The sequence below is a fragment of the Oryzias latipes genome, chromosome 10 (assembly GCF_002234675.1).
Source record: "Oryzias latipes chromosome 10, ASM223467v1".
Lineage (NCBI taxonomy): Eukaryota > Metazoa > Chordata > Actinopteri > Beloniformes > Adrianichthyidae > Oryzias > Oryzias latipes.
The window spans coordinates 6,721,602-6,741,982 of NC_019868.2; the positions used below are offsets into that span (position 1 = coordinate 6,721,602).

The 20,381-nt window shown below is 43.8% G+C and overlaps 2 protein-coding genes across 5 annotated transcripts in view; one reads left to right on the top strand and one right to left on the bottom strand.

Annotated features, from left to right (window-relative positions):
• The window catches only part of rab28 (RAB28, member RAS oncogene family), a 37,833-nt gene extending 35,416 nt beyond the window's left edge, over positions 1-2,417 (top strand). Inside the window, exon 8 of one of the 2 annotated variants that reach the window (XM_020706408.2) lies at positions 476-564. Coding sequence is in view for 1 of the 2 variants with exons in the window: in XM_004073026.4 (XP_004073074.1) it covers positions 476-568 (93 nt within the window). In the remaining variant the exon portion in view is untranslated. Of the gene's footprint in view, positions 1-475 lie in introns of both variants that reach the window. The other variant, XM_004073026.4, reaches the window with a different exon arrangement.
• Positions 2,418-14,361: 11,944 nt separating this feature from the next.
• On the bottom strand, positions 14,362-19,714 carry LOC111947964. 3 transcript variants are annotated; one of them, XM_023958976.1, is made up of 4 exons: positions 18,682-19,714; positions 18,193-18,394; positions 17,953-18,057; positions 14,362-14,668 (listed from the first exon to the last, which is right to left on the bottom strand). In XM_023958976.1, the coding sequence occupies exons 1-2, from the start codon at positions 19,585-19,587 to the stop codon at positions 18,386-18,388; spliced, it is 915 nt and encodes a 304-aa protein (XP_023814744.1). In that variant the 5' UTR covers positions 19,588-19,714; the 3' UTR covers positions 14,362-14,668; positions 17,953-18,057; positions 18,193-18,385. The 3 variants fall into 3 exon arrangements, with proteins under 3 accessions (XP_023814744.1, XP_023814745.1, XP_023814743.1); XM_023958977.1 differs by lacking the exon at positions 14,362-14,668 and adding an exon at positions 15,432-15,508; XM_023958975.1 differs by lacking the exon at positions 14,362-14,668 and adding an exon at positions 16,406-16,618.
• Positions 19,715-20,381: the final 667 nt, after the last annotated feature.

The window sequence follows — 20,381 nt, forward strand, 5'->3', positions numbered from 1 at the left end:
TTTCTTTCCTTTTTGTTTTTTTACCTTCATATTTACAGGAATGACAGATAGAGCCATGCGGATTAACTTATTTATCATAAGGAGCATCTTATTTACACATGGTCTACAGCACTGGTCCCCAACCTCTGGCCTGCAGAGCCGTACCAGGCTGTAGAGAAAAAAAAAGACATGGCTACATATTTACTGTTTTATTTCTAATTGGATTCTGAAGGAAGTTTTATTTAGGAAAACCAGTGGATTCTCCCCACCACATTAAACTCATTCTTGACGCCTGTCAAGGCACGTGTCAAGCCTCGCAAAGGCCGGTCAGTGAAAATATTGCCTGACAATAAACTGGTCTGTGGTCTGAGAAAAGGTTGGGGACCACTGATTTACAGAAGTATTCGGGATGGAGATGAGGGGGTGGAGCTTCCTTTAGGTTAAATGAAGCAATGCTAAAACTTTTTCATTTACATTTTTTTTTTCACCTCTACAGCGTGTGGTGAAGGCAGATATCGTCAACTACAGTCAGGACACAGTGGCGAGGACAGTCAACCCCCCTCGCAGCTCCATGTGTGTGATGCAGTGACCCTTTCAGCCCAGAGACACACAAACACCAACCAACATGTGTACATATTTCCAGCCAGTATTAGTCTTTATAGGGTTTTGGGGTGATGGAATAAAAAGGATTTTGGGGAATGGTCTCTACATTCACGTGTTCAAAAAGGTGAGTAGCACAGAAACAAGTTCTTAAGGAATTTGAGTAAAATACTATTGGACATCAGTTTGCTCTTGTTGATGTGCAGCTACCACTTTATATTTATGATGCTGACGACAAGTCATACATTAACCTAAAGCTGTTTGTTTTGAGGAAAAGGAAACTAAAGGCCATGTCGCTCAGCCACGACGTACATTTTGCACATTTTCCACGTATGAAATTTAGTTATTTTATGATACATGCGTGATAGACGTAATTCATTAGTGTTTCTTGCGTTGGTCATTCGTCAAGGTTTTTTTTTTACGTGAATTCCATTTTAAGCTGTTCAAAATTTTTTGGTTGGTTGAGAATTACGCAGTTTACGCGTATTCTATGTAGTTTATACACAATTATTATTTAATCTTACGCAATTGTGTGTGATATTTGCGAGATCTTTACGCAAATTTGCTGCTTTCCACAATGTACTTCTAACAGACTTTTCACAGATTTACCACTGTTGTACAACTTATATAGGGCCTACATGTGGCAAAAATCAAATTACATAATTGACACACAAATCACTAATGACTTGCATATAAACTGTGCTTTAATTGTTATTAACAATAATTTACGTGTTCTTTTGTGGGTTTTATTCATGCTGTGGTTATAATGTGGTTAATTTGTGATACAACTTTGAAAATTTCAAATAAAGACCACAACGTTTTCTTAATTTTTTCGCATATATTCACATATGATCAATCTTCATCCCTGTAATATGCACAACATGTAAGTAGTGGCTGTGTGACAAGGCTTTAGGTCACGGTGATGTTGGATGTCTTCTTATAAGCACATTTCCTTTGACTGTAGTTATTAGATTGAGTGTTTTTCCAAAGATGTTGCCAGCTTTGTGATGCTTATCTGTAATTCAGGCTTCAAACAGACATCTGATGTGTCTGATAGTCACAACGCTGAACCAAAAACTCTTTAGTTTGACAGCCTCACTACACAGTTGGTGCTGCTGCACCATGGCTATAGGACAGCTATGGCTGACCAAAATAAGCCCACAGAAGAGCCCAAAATTTATCTCCAAAATGTAAAAGTCAGCACAATTCACAACTTACATGTTAACTTGGAAAAAACACCTCAATTAACATAAAAGAAAAGCAGACAAGTGTTTTGTGAGTGGATAGAGGATCAGGCAAATGAGTCTAAATCAGCTGCACGCTTTATTTTAATGTCAGCTCTCAAAAGGCCTCTTCAAATTATCGTATTTTGTGTGCTGCTGTATCAATCTGCATGTATCTTTTTTGCCAATAAGGGGCTCACAGTAACAGTGATGTGATGTAAACTGTTTTTTACTTCAAAATGCATTAAATCATCATGTTCCTTTTCTATGCTATATTGTACAGAGAAAGCCCTGCTATTTGCTATAGTGTCCATGTGTTCCAAGTGTGTTTTGTAGAATATGCAGTGGATTTTAGTAGTTAGTCTGATGTACGGTTATATTTTCTGGCTCAGCCTGTGAGAAGAACATGCAGAGGCTGAATCTGAATCAGCAGAGTCACGCTGAGTAAAAGTGAAGCTCAGCATTAACAGATGGTTCTTTATTTGAAGTATTTTTGTCAAAACAGCTTATGCGTAATGGCACATGTTGACCTAACGGGATTCCACGTTGTGTCCACCAACCAAAATGCTGCTGTGTGTGCAAAATTATTTGTACAATAAAAGCATCTATGCTGCATTCTAAGCCTCTTTTCTTCCTTCAAAATTAAGGAAAACCTCCATTACATTCTATTCATTCATTCACTCACTCATCTGCTTCCGTTAAGTCCCTTAAGGGGGCTGCTGGAGCCTATCCCGGCCACTTACAGGCAAAGGCAGGGGACACCCTGTCGCAGGGCCACATATCACACACCCATTCATTCTCACACTCACAGACAATTTAGAGTTGCCACTTGATCTATAGTATGGAGCATGTTTTTGGACAGTGGGAGGAAGCCGGAGACCCCGGAGAAAAACCCACGCATGGAGAGAACATGCAAACTCCCCACTGATGTTCTGTCTCAGGACTTGAACCGGGGGCCTTCTTGCTGTGAGCCACTGTGCAGCCCCTAATCATGTAAACGTAATGCATGCTTCTTTGTTACAAAACATGTTTCAACAAAGTCTTCTAAGACTTGATTGAACAAAAACAAAATATGAAAAACCTACGTGAATCTTGAATTTGTCCATGATATTTAAAGGTTCTAAAAGTAAAAGCTTTTTGCATTGCCATTGCAACACAAAAAATGCTCAAAGTGAGCTAAGAGTACAGTAATTCTAGAGTAAAACTAAACCAATAAACTTTTTTATTGCCATAGCAACAATAGATGAGTCTGTAAACTCTGGATTTGACCAAATAATTTTATCTTTTTTATCACACGAATAATTAATGAGGAAATTGTATCAAATATTCTGTATTTTTGATATACTTTCTTGTCGCACACTGTGGAAGCCTTCCGCAAAGTGCATTCATTTCTGTTATAACGGTCTGGGTGAGTACTCGATTCTGATTGGCTGCTGTCAGTGGATTTAAAAGTGATAATCCCTAGTGGATTGCACACCTAAAAAGGAAGTTCTGGATACATATCTTAAATGCTAACCCTTTAGGCATGGATGGGTTAAAATGGGATTTGCACTCTTGAAATCTTGGATGGCTGACAAACTTTGTACAATCTGCAGCTCCTATTCTGACCTCAACAAAGTATTGAGTTGCTGCTTTGAAATTAAAATTTCAGTCCTCTTACTTTTTTATGCAAACACCATCTTCCACAGAAAAGCTGCACTCTGTTCCCATTGAGACTTTATTTCTGTGGTCTTAGCACACCGCTCGTCCTTCATGAGGACTCCGAATTTTCGTCAGTTACTTTGGTTGATTTGCATTCTGTGTGGTTTTCAAACTAAATCTGTTGAGGAACCCAGAATTAGCATGTGATGTTATTTCAAGGAGTATAGCCTTACCTTCATCTGAGCCCTCGTGAATGTTTGTAGACTTTCTCATTACTCAACCTTTGTGAGCTTCTTACCACATTTGGACCTTAGTGTCACAGCAATTTTTCACTTGGTGCTGCAGACACAAAGCCAAAAGAGGAGGCCCTCGAGGTGGTCATGTGAGCGGCAGAGGATGGGGACTGTGTTACTGCCAATGAGAACTTTAGAGATTAAAGATCAGCGTGCTGAAATCTAAGCATAAGGACCGAAACATGACCACCCCAGAGATCTACTCCTGCATGGGCTGAACTAAGTCAGATAGCTAATGAGCCTGCTGGCTTTTGTTCAGTAAATCTCCCCTCAAAAGGCACCCAAATCCATCCCAGACAGATGATACAAACAGCTTTCTAAATGGTTGTAAGGTATAATAATTAATCATCTACATTATCCAGCCTTTTGTTGTTCTCACACGACTGCATGAGGGTTTGAGTTTAGTTTCCTAAGCAGGGTCAATGTCACTGAAACCATCGACGCATTCAGAGGGATTAAGTGCTTTGGAAACCACTGACACAAACAGAACTAGCGCTGTACCCATACAGGAATATCTGCCTGTTTATCTTCATCGAGGTGTTTTCAAATGCGAATATCTGTTCCAGGGTTACCAGACACGGTAGTAAGTCAGCACAGCTGGGGTCATTCTGCCCCATGTGCATTGTTGCGCCTGAGTGAATGTCTTAGGAATCGTCTGCTGAATTTTTGTCAGGAGCCGTCATCAGTGCTGACAGGCAAGACTCGCCTTTGGCTCCACCGCTGTTTAGACAGGTGTTTGTGGAAAAAGAAAAATGCAGCTCTTCCAGCTTAGACAGTCACAGCATCCCTGAAGGAAAGACCATCACTGAGAGGATAATGCTGGAGAAGGGTGAGGCTTTGACAGATTGGCAGAGGTCGAGGGGGATTTGTGTCAAAATGAATTTGTGAATCGTTATGTGTTGGCTTGTTTGAGTGGCTGCCCTTTTTTCAAATGAAAGAAAACCCCCAGTAAACTGGCTAAACAGACTTGTCTTCATTAACTGTACTTCTTTAGATTCATGTAGTATTTTGCAATTTTGTGTTTTTGACAATAACAGAAATAATATCCTTCCTGCATGACCTCAGTAGGCACAAGTCTTTGTACTTCTTTTTGCTTTTTCTGCATTTCTGCACTTTTCATCACTTAAACTGACAATGGTCTCAAAACCACACATGACAAGCCGTTAGCATTGACTATATAATACTACGTACACACCCTTCAAGTGACCTGCGCTCATCATATGGTTTTCACACTGGAAGATTGTCACTACCCGATACTGGCGGATGTCCACCACCTACAGTTGGAAAGGCTATAAGTGTGAAGTGTCGAAGCGGTTAAAATCTGGTGAATCTCGCTCCAAGGTGTTTATTTCACAGCTCTATTCTGATAAATGAAAGACTTGGATTCATAGATATCCGGCTGGGCACAAACCGCAATTATTCATTTCTCCTTCAAGACCACTTTTCAAATGGTTGGTACTTCAAAAGGACACTACCTATACATCACTAGCAAATCCAAGTTCCTGATTGGTCAAAGTTCAACTGGTTTAACCTTAAACGTGTGTTCAGTGTTTTGTATGTAGAAAACTGACTTGAAAACTTGCGTAGCGAGTTATCAAGTAATGCAGAAACGTGCATATATGTGCATTTTTGTGCACAAGAGCAAGTGAGTGACGTCATTCATTTTACTTCTTCTGTCGCCATTTTTTTGCGATTCGGATGCCGCTATGTTGGAGTCAGACGACGTCAGCAAGCAGTGATTGGTCCGAGTCAGTCTGAGTCAATGTTTCTCTCCCAAATCAGGAGTGAGCTTGTTGGAAGTCCACACCCCTATCACTTGATTCTCGGGAGAATCTGTCAATCAAACATTTTGAGTTGTCATGAGACCACGTACTTTTATTAAGGCATCTGATTGGCCAGTTTATTAAGGAAGCGATTCTGTAGCATAATTAAAAATAAAAGTCAAAACCAGATTTGCTTTTTCATTTTCAAAATGAAGCTGCATCAAATGACTCAAAACTCAAAAAAGGAGGACCGGAGAAGGCAGTAATGCTGCTACGTAGTCCTGAGAAGCTGTGTAAAATCATCAGAAGTTCACAATTATCACAAAACCCTCTTCTCTGCCGCTAACACAAAGCTACACTGCTCCTAGCATGTCTCTTAGCAGTCGGACATATGGAGAAAGCAGTGATGTCATCGCCCCGCCTCCCCGCTGGAAATGCTTTTTCAGAATGAATATTGCGACAATGTTCAAAGGGTGGATGTGAAAATGAAAATGCAATCCCCTCTTTGCATTTTCGTTTTAATTATGACACAGAATAAGCGGTTTTTAAGTAGAAAATTAAAAAGCATTTTGAAGTATTGCTTTTTCATTTTAATTTTGAGTCATTTGATGCAGTTACATTTTGAAAATGAAAAAGCATTTCTGTTAAACCATTTTAATAGTCAAAGTAGACATTTCTAAATGAATTTTGTTACACATTTACCAGAGAACTTTTTGAAAATGAAATGTCAAAAACCATTTTCGTTATCATTTTAAATAAGTGACAGAATAAGCAGTGTTGAAGAAGAAAATGAAAAAGCATTTTGGTGGGTTGCTTTTTCATTTTAATTTTGAGTAAAAAAATGCAGCTTCATTTTGAAAGTGACAAAGCATTTCTGGTTTTGACTTATTTTTAATTATGCTACAGAATCGCTTCCATAGTTTATAACTTGAAAACGTGCAATAAAGAAAAAATATTTTAAAAAATTAGGATTATCAAAAACATGTTTAAAAAAAGGTATGAGAGCAAAAATGGTTATTCTTATAAATGGAATGACTGAGTAATAGCTGTTTATTTCTCTATAGCTGTCTATGGGATTTTGGCTTCTAGGAACCAACATAGTACTTCCTATATGGACCTCCATGGGGGAGGGGTCACTCAGTCCAGTCTTAATATACAGTCCTCATGTACATTCAAGGACTGTATACAAGGACAGTAGGTGTGGACATGATTCCCAGCTAACTCTCCTGCCTTCCACCTGTGCAGCAAGCCGGACCCACAGGGAACATGCAGGACCGTCTGATAAGCTCCAGTCTCCCCCCGTCATCACATCAGCCTCTCTTCTCTGTTAATCTGCAGCTGGCAGCAGCTGGAATGAGAGGCAAAGTCGTCTCTGTTTTCTCATCGACGTAGTTCTCAGTGCACTGAAGAGGACGGCTCTCCTCTGCTGGTGGCCCTGAGCGTGTGTGTTGGTAGATCAAGAACTGAGGCTTGTCTCATTTCCTGCCTGGGTAAACAGCAGTGTCCTGGTAGGTGCCGTGTGTCTGTTGCAGCCGAGAGGCGCTGGATTTATTTTAAGGGGTGAGGATGTGGGCATTTTGAGGGGCTGTATTTATAGTCCACTGCTGTGGTGAAAAGAGCTGCCAGGAAAAGCAAATTCTGCAAGGGAGGTGTGGGGGACAGAAAACCGAAAAGTCTGACTTTTACCAGAAGGCATGTGTAGGATATATACATTTAAATATATATTTTGTTTCAGTGGCTACAATATTCAAAATTTATAAAAACACACAGGAGAAGCGCTTTAAGTAACGTCTGGAATAAAAATCGGTGTAATTCTCTCTTCGCTTACGTGTTGGTTGATGTCTAAAGCCCCCTCCCTGATCCCTGCTCTGTGATGAATAATGTGGTTCAGGAACATGTAACAAAACAGAATAATTAACTTTTTTATAAAATAATTCAGCATGAAGCCTAGAAAAGAAAAAAATACAATACATGAAAATTTTCTGCAGTTCATTCAATTTGTACGAAAGAATTTTCTGCACTTTTTTGAGAGACATGATTTTAAACGGCATGTTTTAAATGCTAGATTATAATAATTCACAAAACACAAAAATTGCAAGCACATATTTGCATGTTTTTCTGTTTAAATGATTTTTTTGTCTAAGTTGTAAAACTTCACTTTTTAAAGTTTTTATGATTTAGTTCCTGTATCAGATCAGAAAATGATCTTCTTTTTTTATCTTTTCTTATTGTAAAGATTTTTGGCACCCTGCTGGCACTGTAAGTGCCATATAAATAAAGTTTCCGTCATTTATCCATTCATTCATTAATTTATTAATTCATTCATTCATTCATTCATTCATTCATTCATTCATTCATGTCATGTGCACCACTTTCCATGACAATGACATTTGCTTTAAGTGTTGCCATACGCACATGAGAAGATCATGGGAATTTAACTTTGAAGAACCCACAGGTTCAAATTTGACCAATTTAATAAAAAAATGTTTATTAAATTTGGTTTTCTATTTTTTATTTAATGGCCACTGTTTTTTGCTGCTTCCCCAAAATGAGCAAACAAAACAAAACTTTAAAAGCCCAGAAGAAAATTGCTCTTTGGTTTTGGTTTAGCCATATGTTTACTGGTAATCTGTGCTGCTGTCATGTGTATAATGGAAAAACAATACATTTTAAATTTTGAATTTACATTACAAACACAACATTCAAACAAAAAAGTTCACATTTTTTCTGTTTTGTTGTGTAAAGGCTAAAACAAAAAGAACAGAATTATCCTGGAAATGTGGGACATCAATGGAGTACTGCTTTAAATAAGCGACCCGTCGCAATTTCTGGAAGGCACACTCAGCAGTGTTTTACAGGTTACTCATTGGGCGGTTCAGTTAATTAACTCACCTGCTGAGTGTCCTATTTAAGCCAGGTGCACAGTTGTTGGCCTTGTGGGCCGCCCTTTTTTCCCCGGGGTTCCCCCCTCCTGGGCGGGGGCGGCGGGCTCCTGCCTTGCTCCTCCCTGGACCAACCGTGGGCCGGGTGGGTGGCTGCCTGGAGTGCGGAGCGGGTCTCCCTTGGGGGGTCCTGGCTCGTACCTGGGGTCGGGGCGGGGGGATGCCCGGAACTCCTGGGTGGTGGTGGGGTGCTCGTCTGGGGCTGTGGCCGTCCCTCTCCGGTGGGGCCCTGCGTTGGGCTCTTCCGGCGCGGCGGGGGGCTGCTTTCCTGGCTGGGCTGGGGCGGCGCTCTCTTTCCCTCTGCGCCTCCCTGCTCTCTGGCTCTGGGGGCCTCGCGGCGGTCCGGCTGGCCCTGGCCTGGGTGGCGGTCTTGGTCGCCCGGGGGGCGGTTGTTCCCTGCCTGTTCCCGTGTGGCGTTGGGGGAATTCCGGCTGCCGCTGCTGCTGCGGCGGGGGTATGGGTGTGGGGGTGGCTGGGCGCTCCTCCTCCTTCTTTTCACATTCCACCATCCATTTTAGAAGAACATAAACACTCACCTGAGCACAGGTGTTAGCTCACCTTTGCACTAATAGTTTGCATAATTGAATGAATGAAAGATTTCACACTAGTTGGTTTAAAGGCATAGGTATGCGTTCGTGAACACTATCTGTTTTGTGTGCATGTTGACATGTGGACATTTTTGCGGCTAGCAGGTGTGTTGATAATATTTGAGTGTGTGTGAACAGGCCCCGCCCTTTTTGTACTACATTTGAACCGTACCGTAATGATAAACAACCAGTAAACCTGTCTGCTCTATGCTGCTTCATGGTCTTACCCCCCTTCCCCTCCTATTATCACCCTCCTACCCCCCCCCTCTCTCTAACGTCCCTCTCTCTTCTTCCCCTCTTTCCTTTTCCGTCCGGTCCAACACCAAAGATTTTCAAACATGATTGAAATTAATAAATTTTGGCCTCAATTACAAAAGGGGTTTATTCAGACATACCTTTGGTTTGTCTGAAGATGAATAACCCCTCTTGTTAAAATAAAATATGTCCAACACAAGAGGCCCTCAGCTCTCATCTGTTTGCCTAGCTGTTGGACAGGACAAGTTAAAAAAAAAAAAAAAAAAAAAAAAAAAAAAAAAAGCCAGGTGCACAGTTGTTCATTCTCTTTCTTACCTTTAGCGCTCATTCGTCGCCCCTCCCTCCTCCCCGGCTTCCACCTGTGGGCTCCGTTAAGGGTTTTTTTTGTTACCAGAAAGTTTTATGGAAAATTATATTATGGAACTGAACGGAGCCTTATGCCAAAACGAAAGATGTGAATGCCAACTTAAAGAATGTGAATGTTAAGTATGTGGAAATAAATATTTCTTACTGCAAGGATTGTCTGACAAAAATGCCTATTGCAGGCAGCTTATTATTTTTTTTACAACAGGGTCACTCAGTTAAAACTACTATTTAAAATAATAGTTTGGCTTATTTAACCATTACAATACCTTGTTACTCCAAAATGTCCTCTCCACTACTTCAGCTCATCTTTTTCACAGTCTGCAATTTCTTTGGAATGTGTTGAGTTGAAACTCATTTGTAGAGATACCTGCGTTCTTCCTTTTTGTCTTTCCTCATCTTTGTGACCACAGCAAATCATAATTGTGCAAATCACAGATTCAGTCGTGGTCCAGTCTTGCTCAGATACTCTGACGTGTTACAGGTTTGCACAATGGAAAAAAAAAACGTTTCCTTAAAAAACATTAGATGATATGTAAACTTTGTTACAGAAACATAAATGATCTAATAGGTCATGTGAAGATATAACTAGGGCAGAAAATATCCCCAAATATCTTAAATGCAAAAAGTTATGTCCGAATGAACTTTAGCATTATGCTGATTCCAGAGATTTCCCCTCTGGAAATGTGGAAATGTGTTAGCCTTCGCAGGGATCTCTGCCATTAAATGACGTCCCATTTGAAATGCAACAGAGTGGAACCCTCGCTCCATATTTCTCTGGAAAATTCAGATTGTGTGGGGCCTCAAAAATGTGTTTCTTTTTCAGGCATCTGTGGAGAAATAACTGTAGTTATGTGTTTGTAAAAATGACATATGATGCTGCTCAGCTTTACATTCATTGACATCTTAGGAGTTAAGTTCTCTGCATGAATGCTTAGATTATTGGTTCAGCAGTGTTGAAAACACATCCACCCTGCTTCCTCTGCACAACAAAAGTATGAATTTATCCACTAAGCCAACTTTCAATTGATGCATATCATCACTAAATAATAAACATCTTATTCAGGATTATTTAGAAGGGTTAGAATGAAAACATGCAAGAAATTGGTGGTTTTTTGGGGGGTAACGCTGAAATAGCTCTGAATGAGCCTGCATGTGTTCATTTCAGTTCCGCCAAGCAGTAGGTCTGAATTTGACAGTTTCTTCTGTGTTAGATTTGAAGCCCAGAGTTTCACTTTTGACAAATAAACACTGTTTCAATGCAGGTGACAGCGCAGAAAGACTTTTTAATGCGTCGAAATGTAAATTTTCGTTCACACCATGCTCATCAAAGCACATCCAAGCTCCAAATTTCAATGAAAAGTCTATGTTAAAACATGTTTACAGCTTCCGCTTTCAAAACTCTCCCATTCACTCGTAGCAAATGAAGTTTCTACAACTGTTTTTGGGCTCTATGTACAAAACAGTGGCCATTGAACGCGTGTTTAAAGTTCAACCAGGTTGAACTTTGACCCATCAGAAACTCTGATTTGGTCGTGATGTGTGTTTGGCGTCCCCTTTACTCAGGATTTTGATTAAAGGAGAAATAAATAATTGTGGCTTGTTCTCGGCTGGAATTTTATGACACCAAGTCTTTCATATATTGGAATACAGCTGAAAAGAAAAAGCCTGGAGTGAGATTTATGAGATTTGCAAGGTTTGCACCGCTTCAAGATTTCGTACCACGCCTCTTACAACTGTAGATGGTGGACATACAGGAACAGTGGCAAATGAAAAGAAAAAGAATCTCCTCCCTGTTTGTCCAGTGTGAGCATCATGGGCTAAATGCAGTTCAAGAATGTCCTTTTAGCGCATTTTTGAATACACATATGTCTTGTGTCTATAATTAATGAGCTGTGTAACCATTTTGAAAAATAAAACAAATGTTGATGCCATGACAGCACAATGCTACACTGAGGAAACAGCAACCACCCCAAAAGTGATAGAGGCACAGCAACTACAGCCATGTGTTATTTTATGCCACTTCATGAAATTACATTAAAACAGCAGCGAACAAAAGTTTTTTAACCTGACCTGTTGTAATTTGAATAGTGTATAAAACATTATATTATGTCATCCCGGCATTGACTGCATAAAGCCTCATTTCCACTGAGCAGAACAGTTTGGTAATGTGTAACCCTTGTGCTATACTATGGCGTCAAGATGGCCATTGACGTGTTATCCATAGCATGACAAAGGTGGATAAAGGTGAAGAGGATTTCATGTAATCCATGGACACCAGTGAAGATTATAAATCAATCTAGTGGGTCTAGATGACCCAACTCCCAATGTTAAAGTGCCTAGGATAGCGCAAGGGTTAATGGGTCTATTTTACAATAGAAAATACCGGACTACACCGTCCTGCTCAGTGGAAGCTAGGCATAAGAGAACTGGACTGAGTAATTAGTTATAAACTGACCAGTCAGTTTGTAACTATTTGCTTGCATCGAAAGGTCTGTTTGATAGACCGATTCTCCCGGGTCCGCTTTCTATCAAATCCAAGTTCCACACCCCTAGGGGTGTGGTCTTCTAACATGATAACTCCTGATCGGAGAGAGTGGTTGTCATAGAAACGCTGACTTAGACTAACTTGACTCAGACTAACTTGGACCAATCACTGCTTATCCCTTGTGCTATCCTAGGCACTTTAACATTGGGAGTTGGGTCATTTAGACCCACTACATTGCGCTGAACCTTTTTTCTTCAATGATTTGTGATCTTCACTGGTGTCCATGGATTACATGAAATCTTTCCACCTTCATCCACCTTTGTCATGGTAGGGAGAACACGTCAAAGTAAGGGTGGGGGCATCTAAGATAGCACAAGGATTATTGATGACCTCTGGTACCAACATGGTGACGGCCATATGGTGGAAAACAGACGACTGAATTGACTTAATTTCGTTGGAACTGGAAGTGAGACATTTTCTGTAGATGATGTCAAACTCACTCGGTCCAGTTCTCTCATACAGTCAATGAATCCCATCGTATTGCTTTTACTGTAATCCTACAGAAACATTACACTCTCTAACTAAAACATGTTCATTGTGGAGTTACAAAATTCCTCTGGCTTCTGTAAAGAGGATGTGGGTTCAGGAAGAGCAACACACCATAAATGAAGGGCTGTCAAGAGCTCTAAAACTAGTCTTGGCTTTAAGGTCTTTCACATAGGTTTAACACTTTAGCCACCACTACTGCAGTACATCCACCCATCCATCCATCCATCTATCCATCCATCCATCCATCCATCCATCCATCCATCCATCCATCCATCCATCCATCCATCCATCCATCCATCCATCCATCCATCCATCCATCCATCCATCCATCCATCCATCCATCCATCCAACCAACCAACCAACCCTAACTACTATATCTGATGGCATCTGAGGCACCTCTTGGGCCAAGAGTGTGAACTGAAGTAACAATTCAGTCATTTTATCTCACTCTCATGCTGCTGTGTCTCCATTAGATTGGAGGAAGCTTGGAGTTGATTGATCAAAAGTTTCACTATTTCTGTTTTTCATCAACATCTAAAAGGGGACATCTATACATGTATAATCCCATTGTTAATTTTGCCTAAGTATAGTTTTGTTATTTGACAGATTATTTTTTAACACTCTTGAGAATTTTTCATCTTTTTATTACAGATCAAATTTTTTTTTTCTAAAACGAATTAAAACTAATTAGAATCAATGAATAAACAGAAAATTCAGTTTCAGGATGAAATGCAGAGATTTTTCACATTTTCTAGAAACGATAACCTTCTTTCAACTTTCAACACATATCAAACATTTCTTTCTGATATTTGCTGTTTGTACTGCTGTCTGTGTTGCTGTGTGTAAAACAAGTTAGTCTGATTGTGGATGTTGAACGTTCTCAGACATGCTTTTATTTTGTAGAAATATGAGCATAAAATAAATGTGTACCCTGAGCTCATTTCCTACCTGCCTGATGTTTGTTGCATCAGATGGGCAGAAATTGTGTAGCTTGACCTTATTTCTAGATAGAAAGCTCTTAAAAGAATAAAGAAAAAGCTAAACATAATATATATATATATATATATATATATATATATATATATATATATATATATATATATATATATATGTGTGTGCGTGGGTGTGTGTGTGTGTGTATTACAATTCAAGGTACGGCGGCCCTGAAGTGCAAGTCAAATCAACAAATTTCTCAATGCTAAAACATTAAAGATGATAACAACAATAAAAAAAACAATTAATTAAGAAGCAACATTACATTTTAGAAATCCAATCAAGATTTCAAAAACCAAAACACTATTTAAAAAAATAAAAAAGTTGAAACTGGAAAGGGTAGATATTGTGCGTCACCAATGGACTTCAGGGATTAAATGATAATTTTTATTTCTTTCAACTGCCACGGCTGTGTCTTTAAGCTTCTGAGCCACTTTAAAAGTTCAGGGATTCCTCAATCAAGTCTTTGCCACAGTTCAGGCTTAACATCCTCCTCCTTTCCCTATTCCTCAAAATGTCATCCTCCAATCAGTGATGTCCATAATTACCTATTCCATTTTATTTTGATTTCTGTTCATCTACTTTTGTTTTCTGAAATGTTATTCTTACATTTTGGTTTCTAGTATTTGTGCTTTTTTAATTGTTGTTGTGATCTTTATTATGTTTTTGCATTGATTTTGTCATGACTATAGAACGACTGAGACCCAGATGCTGAAACCCGGAATGAGACACAGGACAGAGATGTCTTGGCGAGAAGGTAGATTTAATATTATGGCCAGACAGGTAGGTAACTGTTACTGGAGGTCCGAGAATGTAACTGCGGCTCGTGGCGTCACTGGTGGAACTGCTCGTTTGGGTCTGGAGTCGGCAGCGTGGGTCCGTCTCGTGAAGCAGCTGGTTCGGCAGAGGCTCGTGGTGAGGATGGAGGGAACAGACCAGAAGAGGAGTCCGGATTACGGCTGCTGTGGGTGACCACTCGTGGCTGAGGTTTCCTGGAGACAGGTAAGACAGCATATGTTAACTACTTGGCTTAAGGCAAGGCAACAAAGCATGAACTTGACGTGAGGCCAAATATGCACCATCAGGGGCAACGGACTGGCGTTGAATGAAGATCCTGGAGCTCCTTAAGAAGGCAGGTGTGTCGATGACGTGAGTGGAAGCAGCTGGGGATAATCAGGAACCAAGCGGAGAGGAGAGGGGGGAGGAGTCTGACAGAGGCACCATGACAGTACCCCCCCCTCAACGACTGCCTCCAGGCGGTCAAGGGCGGCGATCTGGGTGGGCCCGGTAGAAATCTTCAATGAGCGAGGGGTCCAAAATGAGAGAGCGGGAAATCCAGGAGCGCTCCTCCGGCCCGTAACCCACCCAGTCGACCAGGAACTGGAATCCGCGACCCCGACGGCGGACATCCAGGATCCGATTGACGTCGTAAGCCGGAGCACCGTCGATGAGCCGGGCGGGTGGCGGGGAAGCGGACAGCGGGCACAGAGGACTGTCCAGAACTGGCTTGATCTGGGAAACATGAAATGACGGGTGAACCTTCACAGCCTTGGGAAGACGGAGTCGGACGCAGGTGGGGTTGATGAGTTTCTCTATGACGTAAGGTCCGATGAATCGTGGAGCCAGTTTCTTGGAGGTGGCTTGGATGGGGATATTACGTGTGGAGAGCCAGACCCTTTGGCCAGGTTGGTACTCGGGTCCCACCACCCTGTGACGGTTGGCGATGCGGCAGTTGCTCTCCTTGTGGGGAGGACAGCAGCCTTAGCCTGTGCCCAGATGCGTTGGCACCGCTGGATGTGATGTTGTACGGAAGGCACCGCCAAGTCCAGTTCCTGTGACGGAAACAGAGGTGGTGAGTACCCGAGAGCGGCCTCAAAGGGAGAGAGCCCAGTGGCAGTGGAGGGATGAGCATTATGGGCATACTCAATCCACACGAGATATTGGGACCAGTCCTGCTGGTTCTGTGCCGCCAAGCAGCGGAGAGCTGCCTCCAGTTCCTGGTTCGCTCTCTCCGCTTGGCCGTTGGACTGAGGATGGTAGCCAGATGTGAGGCTGACCGTGGCCCCCAAGGCCGTACAGAAGGCCTTCCAGACCTGAGAAATGAACTGGGGGCCACGGTCAGAGACAATGTCCAGAGGGATGCCATGGTGACGGAAAACCTGCTTGGTCATGATATCAGCAGTTTCGGTGGCAGTGGGTAGTTGAGGGAACGGAATGAAGTGGGCCATCTTGGAAAATCGATCTATGACTGTGAGTATGACGGTGTTACCTGCTGATGGGGGTAACCCGGTGACAAAGTCCATTGCCAAGTGGGACCAGGGCCGGCTGGGCGTAGGGAGTGGGTGGAGCAACCCCGCCGGAGCCGAGGAGGACGTCTTGGATCGGGCGCAGGTGGTGCACGCCGAGATATACTCCCTAATGTCCTTCTCCATAGACGGCCAATAAAACCTCTTACGAAGTAAATGGAGGGTACGGTGGACCCCCCCATGGCACGCCAGACGAGACGCGTGACCCCAAGTGATGACTTCGGAGCGGAGATGAGCGGGTACAAACAGTGTGCCCCTGGGAGCGGGTGGATGGTCAGAGTCCCCTTCCAGGGCTTGAAGAACCTTGGCCTCGATATCCCAGGTGACACTTCCTATGATGCAGGATGAAGGGAGGATTGATGATAGAGTGTTCTCAGACAGACTGTATTTCCTGGAGAGGGCATCGGGTTTGATGTTGCGGGAGCCTGGTCTGTAGGTTATGGTGAAGTGAAACCGGTCAAAGAAAAGACACCAACGAGCTTGCCTGGAGTTGAGTCTTTTCGCGGAGCGTAGGTATGCCAGGTTTTTATGGTCCGTCCAGACGATGAAAGGCTGCTCGGCTCCCTCCAACCAGTGACGCCACTCCTCCAGGGCAAGTTTGATGGCTAAGAGTTCCCGGTTGCCAACGTCGTAATTCTGCTCAGAAGGGGACAGGTTGCGAGAGAAAAACGCACAAGGTTTGAGTTTTCCAGAACTCTCCTCCTTCTGTGAGAGGACAGCGCCCACCCCTGAGTCAGAGGCATCGACCTCAACGATAAATTGCAGTGAGGGGTCAGGTTGGATGAGGATCGGGGCAGAGACAAACAGTTTCTTTAACCTGTCGAAGGCCTGTAGGGCTTCGTTGGACCAGACAAAGGGATGCTTTATGGAAGTGAGGCGTGAAAGGGGAGAAGCAATACTGCTGTAATTGCGTATGAAGCGTCTGTAAAAGTTAGCTAAGCCCAGGAATTGCTGTAGCTTCTTACGGCTGGTTGGAGGTTCCCAGTTGGTAACAGCTTCTATTTTGGATGGATCAGGGCGTATGCAGGCAGCCTCGATAATGTAACCGAGAAACGGTACAGTGGGGGAATGAAATTCGCACTTTTCATGCTTAACGAAAAGCTGATTTTCCAATAGTCTCTCCAACACCAGACGAACGTGATGCTCGTGTTGAGCCAGATCGTGGGAGTAGACAAGAATATCATCTAAATAGACAAAGACGAATCGATTAATGAAGTCCCGAAGGACATCGTTAACTAGCCTTTGGAAAACTGCCGGGGCGTTGGTGAGGCCGAAAGGCATTACTAAATATTCGTAATGCCCTAACGGGGTGTTAAAGGCAGTTTTCCACTCGTCCCCTTCCTTAATTCGGACCAAATGGTAGGCATTGCGGAAATCTAACTTTGTGAATATGCGAGCCTTCTGGACGGAATCAAAAACAGAGGTGATTAATGGCAGTGAGTATTTGTCTTTTACGGTGATTTGATTTAGTTCGCGATAATCAATGCATGGTCGGAGGGACTTGTCTTTTTTCTGCACAAAGAAAAAGCCTGCTCCCACGGGGGAGGAGGAGGGTCGAATGTGCCCCAGGGCAAGGGCTTCCTGTACATAGTTCTCCATGGCTGTCTTTTCTGGTCCAGATAGATTAAACAAATGGCCCTTGGGCAATGGAGCGCCTGGCAACAGGTTTATGGCGCAATCATAAGGTCTATGAGGTGGGAGAGCACTAGCTTTGGTTTTGCAAAATACTGCTTTTAAATCATGATAACAACGAGGAATGTTGGACAAATCGACTTGGCTATGACACTCAGCGTTAGGAGAAGTAACGGAAGGGAGAGCAGAGAGAAGACAATTAGCGAGGCAATATGGGCTCCACTGGATTATAGTCCCTTGAGCCCAATTAAACTGAGGATTATGCAGTTTTAGCCAGGAAAACCGGAGTACTATGGGAGTATGGATGGACTTGGTGATGAGGAAACGGATAGACTCACGATGGTTGCCTGAAGTAATGAGCAGGATGGGTTTGGTGCGGTGGGTGATGCGGGATAAGAGTTGACCGCCTAAACCGGAAGCCTCGATGGGGGTCTCCAGGGGTTCTGTGGGAATCGACAGATCATTAACAAGTTGCTGGTCAATTAAGCTCTGCTCGGCCCCGGAGTCGACCAGGGCCCGTAACTCATGCACATGGAGATCTTGACTTAACTTGACAGGGATTAGTAAAAAATTATTACCGGCCAGGTAGATGTTTGTTACCCCTCGCAGCCTGTCTCCTAGCGAGGGGTTCGGGTGTTTAAACGAAGCGGGCAGGAGATGACAATGTGGCCCTTTGCTCCGCAATAGAAACAGGCCCCCTCCATGCGCCGTCTGCGGCGTTCCTCTTCAGACAGTCGAGAGTGTCCAACCTGCATAGGCTCGTCTGGAGGTCTAGAGGGGCTGAGGGAGTTGAGAGGGGTGGCGTGAACAGCGTGTGAGAAGTTGGAGGATGTAGTGGTTGCGGCACGCTGGAAAACGGGCCCTCGTTCCCTTTGACGCTCCCGCAGGCGAACATCAGAGCGGAGTGCCGCAGAAACCAGTTCCTCAAATGACCGGGCTTCGGGTTGAGAACACAGATGATCCTTAATTTGTTCATTTAAAGACTGGTAAAAGATCCCCTTCAAAGCTGCGTCGGGCCAGCCTGCCTCGACCGCCAGAATACGGAAATCTATAACGTGTTCACTCACCGAGCGGTTACGCTGCCTGAGCGCGAGTAACCGACGGGTTGCTTCATCCTGTTTGCGTGGTTGGTCGAAAATTAACTGGAACTCTCTGAGGAAACGTTCATAAGTGAGGTGGCTTATGGGATTGGAGGAGAGGAAAGCCTGGGCCCACTGGAGGGCTTTATTGCGTAGAGAGTTGACGATCAGTGATATTTTACTGTGATCCGACTGATAATGACGGGGGGCTTGTTGGTAAATCAGCTCGCATTGGAGGAGGAATCCTCCGCAGGCTTCGACGTCATCAGTAAATGGTTCCGGTTGCAGCCGGATGTTTTCGTGAGCGGAGGGTGATCCGGAAACGGAAGTAGCCGAGTTAGCCGTAGCTTGAGCCGTATCTGTTGGAACATGGGAAAAATGTCCGGTTAAATTGTTCAATGTCTGTTTCAAACCGTCCAGGCGATGAAAAAGGTCCTGTTGGGCCGCGGCCATCTGGGATAGGGCGTCGGCCTGGCGTCCAAGCATTATGCCTTGCTGGGATACGACTAATCTGAGTCCCTCCGGGTCAGCTGGGTCGGGATTATGGCCAGTCCGTTCTGTCATGACTATAGAACGACTGAGACCCAGATGCTGAAACCCGGAATGAGACACAGGACAGAGATGTCTTGGCGAGAAGGTAGATTTAATATTATGGCCAGACAGGTAGGTAACTGTTACTGGAGGTCCGAGAATGTAACTGCGGCTCGTGGCGTCACTGGTGGAACTGCTCGTTCGGGTCTGGAGTCGGCAGCGTGGGTCCGTCTCGTGAGGCAGCTGGTTCGGCAGAGGCTCGTGGTGAGGATGGAGGGAACAGACCAGAAGAGGAGTCCGGATTACGGCTGCTGCGGGTGACCACTCGTGGCTGAGGTTTCCTGGAGACAGGTAAGACAGCATATGTTAACTACTTGGCTTAAGGCAAGGCAACAAAGCATGAACTTGACGTGAGGCCAAATATGCACCATCAGGGGCAACGGACTGGCGTTGAATGAAGATCCTGGAGCTCCTTAAGAAGGCAGGTGTGTCGATGACGTGAGTGGAAGCAGCTGGGGATAATCAGGAACCAAGCGGAGAGGAGAGGGGGGAGGAGTCTGACAGAGGCACCATGACAGTACCCCCCCCCTCAACGACTGCCTCCAGGCGGTCAAGGGCGGCAATCTGGGTGGGCCCGGTAGAAATCCTCAATGAGCGAGGGGTCCAAAATGAGAGAGCGGGAAATCCAGGAACGCTCCTCCGGCCCGTAACCCACCCAGTCGACCAGGAACTGGAATCCGCGACCCCGACGGCGGACATCCAGGATCCGATTGACGTCGTAAGCCGGAGCACCGTCGATGAGCCGGGCGGGTGGCGGGGAAGCGGACGGCGGGCACAGAGGACTGTCCAGAACTGGCTTGATCTGGGAAACATGAAATGACGGGTGAACCTTCAGAGCCTTGGGAAGACGGAGTCGGACGCAGGTGGGGTTGATGAGTTTCTCTATGACGTAAGGTCCGATGAATCGTGGAGCCAGTTTCTTGGAGGTGGCTTGGATGGGGATATTACGTGTGGAGAGCCAGACAGAGGCACCATGGAGGAGTCTGACAGAGGCACCATGACAGATTTGTTGATGTGATTTCCCTTCAGGACCACTGTACCAAGGGGTTATTTAGTTGCAAAATAAAATCTCTCTGTGCCACACATTACATTTTACT